At 35.7% G+C, this 6,454-nt stretch overlaps 1 protein-coding gene and 1 non-coding gene across 2 annotated transcripts; both read left to right on the top strand.

Moving 5' to 3' along the window:
* Positions 1–322: 322 nt before the first annotated feature.
* Trnag-ccc (transfer RNA glycine (anticodon CCC)) lies at positions 323–394 on the top strand. The gene has a single exon. It is a non-coding gene; the product is annotated as a tRNA-Gly (tRNA).
* Positions 395–593: 199 nt separating this feature from the next.
* On the top strand, positions 594–6,317 carry LOC116286685 (putative RNA/DNA demethylase ALKBH6). The gene is made up of 8 exons (XM_031693250.1): positions 594–669; positions 746–814; positions 2,642–2,702; positions 3,082–3,101; positions 4,298–4,324; positions 4,774–4,878; positions 5,089–5,211; positions 5,403–6,317. The coding sequence occupies exons 1-8, from the start codon at positions 613–615 to the stop codon at positions 5,676–5,678; spliced, it is 738 nt and encodes a 245-aa protein (XP_031549110.1). The 5' UTR covers positions 594–612; the 3' UTR covers positions 5,679–6,317.
* Positions 6,318–6,454: the final 137 nt, after the last annotated feature.

Below are 6,454 nucleotides of genomic sequence, written 5' to 3'. Positions count from 1 at the left end.
GACCTTGCCTTCTTCACATCGCTTCAGTATTGATCCCTTTTAGTATAGTACGAAAATCTTCTACTCGACATAAAACATCGCTACGGTATGCATTTCTTCGTAGTGATCAATATATAAGTAGATGGCGTCACATTATAAAAATCCTCAAAATATAATACTTCCTATTGGCGTATGATGAAAACATTTTAACCAGTGATTATTAAATCTTTAAAGATTATTTTGACGAAGTTTCAGCCAAATTGAATTTCGGACGATTTTCGCCCTAGTGCTTCTCATGGTGTAAACGGTATAAATATAATAAAATTCACAAATTAATATTCGAGCGACAGTGGTGTAGGGGTTATCATGGCGGCTTCCCAAGCCGTTGACCCGGGTTCGATTCCCGGCTGTCGCAATATTTTTATAAACTTTTTCCTTTGAGAACATTTATCGTCTTCATGAGAATTGGCTACGGTGGTTTTTTTTTAAAGACAAATTTGGATCGATACTGTTTATATATTTTTATTATGAAAATCAACCGTGCGCCATTTATTAGAGACTCTGTCTCCAATCGCCTCAATCTTCTTCAGTTTTGTGGGAACGCCTGATGGATTTCGCAGCGTTTATTCAGTAATGGCGACTGGTTGTTCTAGCTTATCAACGGATTTAAGTGCCTTTCGTGTCGAAAAGGTTCTATTTTATAACGTTTTATGATTGTTAAGAAATCTTATGTTTTATTTACCACTTGTTTTTTTCTGAAATTAAGGCTCCTGATTCTGTGTATTACATGCCGAATTTTATAACCACCTCAGAGGAAGGTGACCTACTTCGAGAAGTAAGTAAAGAAACAGTCACTGAACTATAGCTGTTGCATATTGCAAGTTAGGTTAATATTAATATTGATAATAATAATAATATTAGTAATAATGATATTTTATATAGCGTTAAGTTATGCATTTAAGTTAAGTTTAAGTAAGTTGCAGCACATCCAAAATTCAGCAGCCAGGTTAGTGACCAGGACCAAAAAGAAGGAACATATATCTCCAATATTTTATAACTTACATTGGTTACCAGTTTATTTTCGTATCACGTTTAAAGTATTAATACTTACTTATAAGATCGTTAATTGTAGTGCACCACCTTATCTTATTAGCTTATTAGAGCATTACATACCTAAACATCGGATACGTTCTATAAATAAAGAACTATTAGTAGTTCCTAGGTCCAGTACAGCTACATACAAAATAAAGCTTTTACAATCGCTGCTCCTAAACTGTAGAACAAACTTCCGCAGCATATTAAAAATGCAGAATCTGTTAATAAGTTTAAATCTCTACTTAAAACACACTTGTTCGAAGAAGCATTTTATTGCTGATCAGTATATTCTATCACTTTAGTCATCATTAGTTTTATATATATATATCTTGTAGTTTTATATAATTGTACATATAGGCACATAATATATGCATCATATTTCCCATTATATTCTATTTATATATAAGCGCATTCTATTCTATTCTATTCTATTCTATTCTATTCTATTCTATTCTATTCATATTCTATTTATTTATAAGTGCATTGAGGCTTGCAAAATGCACAAGAACTGTTAATTAAATTAAATTAAATTAAACCTAATCTCATCATTTATTTATCTAGAAGGATTCTGAATAAAGCTGGATGTATTGAGCCCCGCAGCATGCAGGCCATATGTCATAATGAACCCAGTAAATGTCTACTTTTAATGAGTCTTTCCTGTAGCTCAGTGGTAGAGCTTCTGACCAGCATCCGGAAGTTCATGGCCATGGGTTCAATTCCAAGAATCATTGGCCCTGTCCACAAAAGCATTGACAAGGCTCATAAGATAGCATTGCGTTCCCCATAAAATATTCCTAATGCACCAGGCAAAGTAAATCCCGACCCCCTCTACCGCAGGATATATGTTAGGGATTACCATTGAATAGCAAACTAAAATTGACAAATGCCCCACCATATAATGAAGAATTTTGCAATGAATAGCAAAAAAAGAAGAAGAAGAAAAAAAAAAGACCCATTTCCTGGGGCAACTAAATTTGGCTAGGCAACATATTTTTGTGTTTCTATAATAAAAATATCCTGGGGTAGGGGTTAGGGTTTCCTTTGACTGGTACATAAATATTTGGTGAGATTGAGGCAAATACTTCCAACCATAAATAAATTTTAAGCTGGACATGATTTAGAGTACTTGACTTGCTTGCCTAAACAAACAAACATATGATAGACTATTGATTTAAAATAGGTGTTCCCCATTGAAAACATATGTTCTGCTAACCTGAGTTTCAGGCATGCTCCAAAATCATTGTGAGTGAATGAGCTCAAGATAGTGACAAATACAAATCAATATTTTTTCTGACACCTAGCATAGAGTGATCCCACACTGGGAAATCATCAAGTTCATTGTCACTACTCGCAGCAATAAGCTTTTATAGAGACCAGTTATTGTTGGAATAATAGCCCAGCTAGAAAAGGCACTCTCATATACTGTAGCTTTATTTAGTTCACTCAAACCACGAAACCACATGTTGTTAAATAGCTCTAAAAAAATAATATTTAATTATAAAAGGTTATTTAACTTTGATAATGGAAAAATATCAGGGATTATATTATGTATGATTTAATACTATAGGTTTATGCAGCACCAAAGCCAAAATGGACAAGCTTATCAGGGAGGCGACTTCAAAACTGGGGCAAGTAATTTGCTTGAATTTTTAATTTGAATTTAAATTTTGAATTTAAATTTTTTATTTTTGTCTCCCCGATTAGTAGGGCACTTGTGCCCTGCTAGAAGAAATAGAGACAGTAATAAAGTTATTATTATTATTATTATTATTATTATTATTAAAGATCATGGATGCTTGTACTGGAAATTGAAATGCCAGCATGTGCTTAGGCAAAATTAAAGTTATATTTAGGATTATTTGTGTCATGTAAAATTCTGTCTTAAACATGAGTCCCAGTCACTATAATTGTTGTCTGTTAAAAGTCTTGCTGCAGAACCAGAAGGCAGTTAATATCAGCTCTAAACACTTGGTGTTCTTAAGTAATTCAAATTTTGCATTGTTGCAGGTGGTCTTCCTCATCCAAAGGTATGAAGGGCAAGGAATAGGGAAATAAAAGAGTCTGGGCAGGTGGACAGCAAAATGCATAAAATTGAAATTATGTCTTTACAAGATATTCAAATGGCATGTTATTTGTTTCTTCAGTATCACAATGCAACATTTGCTTCTCAGTTATTTAAAGGTTTTGGAATTTGGTGCGTCTGGGAAGGGACTGGTCCTAGAATGCTAAAAAAAAGGTGAACCACCAGTGGTGACTACATGCTTATGTGTCACCTCTCACGTTTGTCATGGGTTAGATACCCAGACCTGTCATCACATGGTAATGTAACCATCTCTTACTACTGTGGTCATGGGTTAGATACCCAGACCTGTCATCACATGGTAATGTAACCATCTCTTACTACTGTGGTCATGGGTTAGATACCCAGATCTGTCATCACATGGTAATGTAACCATCTCTTACTACTGTGGTCATGGGTTAAATACCCAGACCTGTCATCATATGTTAATATACCATCTCTTACTACTGTGGTTATGGGTTAGATACCCAGACCTGTCATCATATGTTAATATACCATCTCTTACTACTGTAGTTATGGGTTAGATACCCAGACCTGTCATCACATGTTAATGCACCATCTCTTACTACTGTGGTCATGGGTTAGATACCCAGACTTGTCATCACATGCAAGTATAAAATAATTGCTTGGTATTTCATGTTTAAACCTTTTGTGTTCACTAGTGGGCGTTCTCACACTGTTATAGCATTAGCCTTCATGTGAGCTTAGATATAATAAGATATTGTATTTAAAGGAAATTGACAGTATGATGATATGAATTATGGCAATCAATGGCTGTTGGAAAAATCCTTGCGAAAATGTTGGGTGAAAATCTTCATCTTCCATTTTTCCCCATTTGCTTCAGAAGCAGAGAACCCATAATCTGAACTTGTATGATACCTATATTCCATCAATCTTCTCATTACTCTGGTTCAACAGGAAACCCATGGAAGCATTGAGAGCCGCTCAACGTTATTTAAATGAATAAAGTTGGTTTGTAGGATAAGGCGAGATTTTCATTGAAATTGCATCTGAGCATCAAGAAAGACACAAACGGCACTTGTGCTAATAAAAAAATAACATTCAACTCTCAATGCTTGTATGCCCTTCCTGTACTAACGTTGGAACTCAAAACTTATGTTGTTAACTTAACTTTACGTCTAGGGAATGATACAAGAAGAACTTCCTCAGGTATTTTTCACGGTTTCATGTTGTTTGTTTTGTCACGTGTTTCACATATGCAACTCAAATATGTTTTGTGAAATGTGATCGTCCGGTTGAGTGTAGTCTTGACAAAGACTGTTGTTGGTGGTGGCTAACCGTTCAACAACCTGAGCGGAAGTCATCTTCAGAATCCAATGAGAAAACAAGAGACAGTCGATGGTATTTATACCTCTGGTCCGGTCGTAGTGTAAACGGTAATTAGTTGGTACTGTTACGTAAAGATGCGTGGGTGTTATCATAAGTTGCAGTGAATCGGTTTTTGTTCTAAGTTTGTATACCAGCTTTGAAGTGTAAGGCGTTGATAGTAGTTGGTTCTATATGTAATGCATGTGGCAGAGTCCCAGTCATTGTCGTTTCCAGTGTTCTTGTGGTGTTTAGCGATGTGATTGTAATAGTTTTATCATTTTGATCATCAGTGGCTGAAGAAATACGCTGTACAACTTGGATCTTTGTGTGTCTTTGAGAAAAAGATACCGAATCATGTTCTGGTCAATGAATATGAACCTGGACAAGGCATCATGGTAAGTCATTCATTCAACAATTTTTTTCTCATTATTTTTAAAGTTCTAAAACACAAAGAAAGCGAATGAACAGATGGATGAATGAATAAGAGAATGAGAGAAAGGGGGAGTAAATGGATAACCTGCAATACTTGTCAGAACCTTCGTTTCTTTGGGAGATATCGAATGATAAACCCTGTCTCTGTGCTTGTTTGAATCCTCAATCCACAGCCGCATGAAGATGGTCCACTTTTCCATCCTGTTGTGTCCACCATCAATCTGGGCTCTCACACCGTGTTAGATTTCTATACTCATGTTAGAGAGAAAGACGACTCACAAGAAATCATCCAACAAGTAAATATCAAGTCGATTCTATGTTTTTTTTTGCAACCAGATTATTTGCCCTGTTATTTTTTAGCCCAGGTAGTTTTTCAAAAAAATGAAAATTTAATATTTATGGATATTAACCTGTTGCCCTGCATGCTGCTTCTCATTCTATCAATATTTATACTCTGAAATTTCCATGTTGTTATTTGCGCATACAGGATGGAAGTACTGAGACCAACAGCTCGATGAATGCTCGTCACGTCATGTCACTTCTTCTGGAGCCTAGAAGTCTTCTGATATTGACTGGAGACCTTTACAAGAATTACTTACACGGAATAGAGGAGAAGAAGTACGATAGTATTGACAACAGGATTAAAAACTTGGAGTTATGTCAAGCCAAACTTGGTCAAACAATTGAGAGATCCACGAGAATTTCATTGACTATTCGACACGTTCCAAAAACGCTCAAACTAAAGCTAAAGATCGGCAAATAGACTGACTAAAGGATCAGTTTAATGGAAAATGGCCTACATCAGTGTCGTTATAATGATTTTGCCATGCAGTTTGGAAAGGACTTTACAGCAGTGCAAGGTTCCTCCCATTTGTACGGTATGACGTCTTGCATGTGGTCAATACTCTAACCTTCCACTAGAACCCACTTATTCTATGGAGTATAGAATGTCAATTGCGGGTGAATTCCAGAGTACGATAGACCTTATCCACTGTTTTCCCATTCCAGTATCATTTCTTTGTTTGACAGTTGCACATGAGAAGACATGAATATAGATAGATACAATTCAAACAAAGAATCTTATTCTCAAGAGAATGACACGTAATCTGAAATGGGAAAATATTATTCCTAGGTGGACTAGCTCCGTTACATTAAGGACGCTCGAACTATGAACACTGTGTTTTTTTTTCCATGCTGTTTCCTGAACTCATGCACTGTTTCAAACCCTCTAAACTGAGGCACCGAGTATGTCCTCACTTCACTCAAGGGATGCTTTACAGCATCCATTTAAAAAAAGCGAAAAACATTTAGGAGTTTTGACGGTTGGAGGGTCCTCACTGTAAGTAGTTACACCTGTAAATGATGCAGATTAAATATTGAAATACAGTGAAATACAGTGAAATACAGTGAAATACAGTGAACATCGAAAATAAGTCGGATTAATTTGAAAGGTGGATAAGTTATGTGTATTAGTCTGCATATTAGAACAGCCTTTGCATAGAATAATATAAAATGAATGAATGAAAGTGTTCTGGTGTA

Source organism: Actinia tenebrosa, unplaced genomic scaffold (assembly GCF_029948245.1).
Source record: "Actinia tenebrosa isolate PJP-AT-01 unplaced genomic scaffold, QUT_ActTen_1.0 PGA_scaffold8__29_contigs__length_14323225, whole genome shotgun sequence".
Lineage (NCBI taxonomy): Eukaryota > Metazoa > Cnidaria > Anthozoa > Actiniaria > Actiniidae > Actinia > Actinia tenebrosa.
This window is presented reverse-complemented; position numbering and strand designations above follow the sequence as displayed.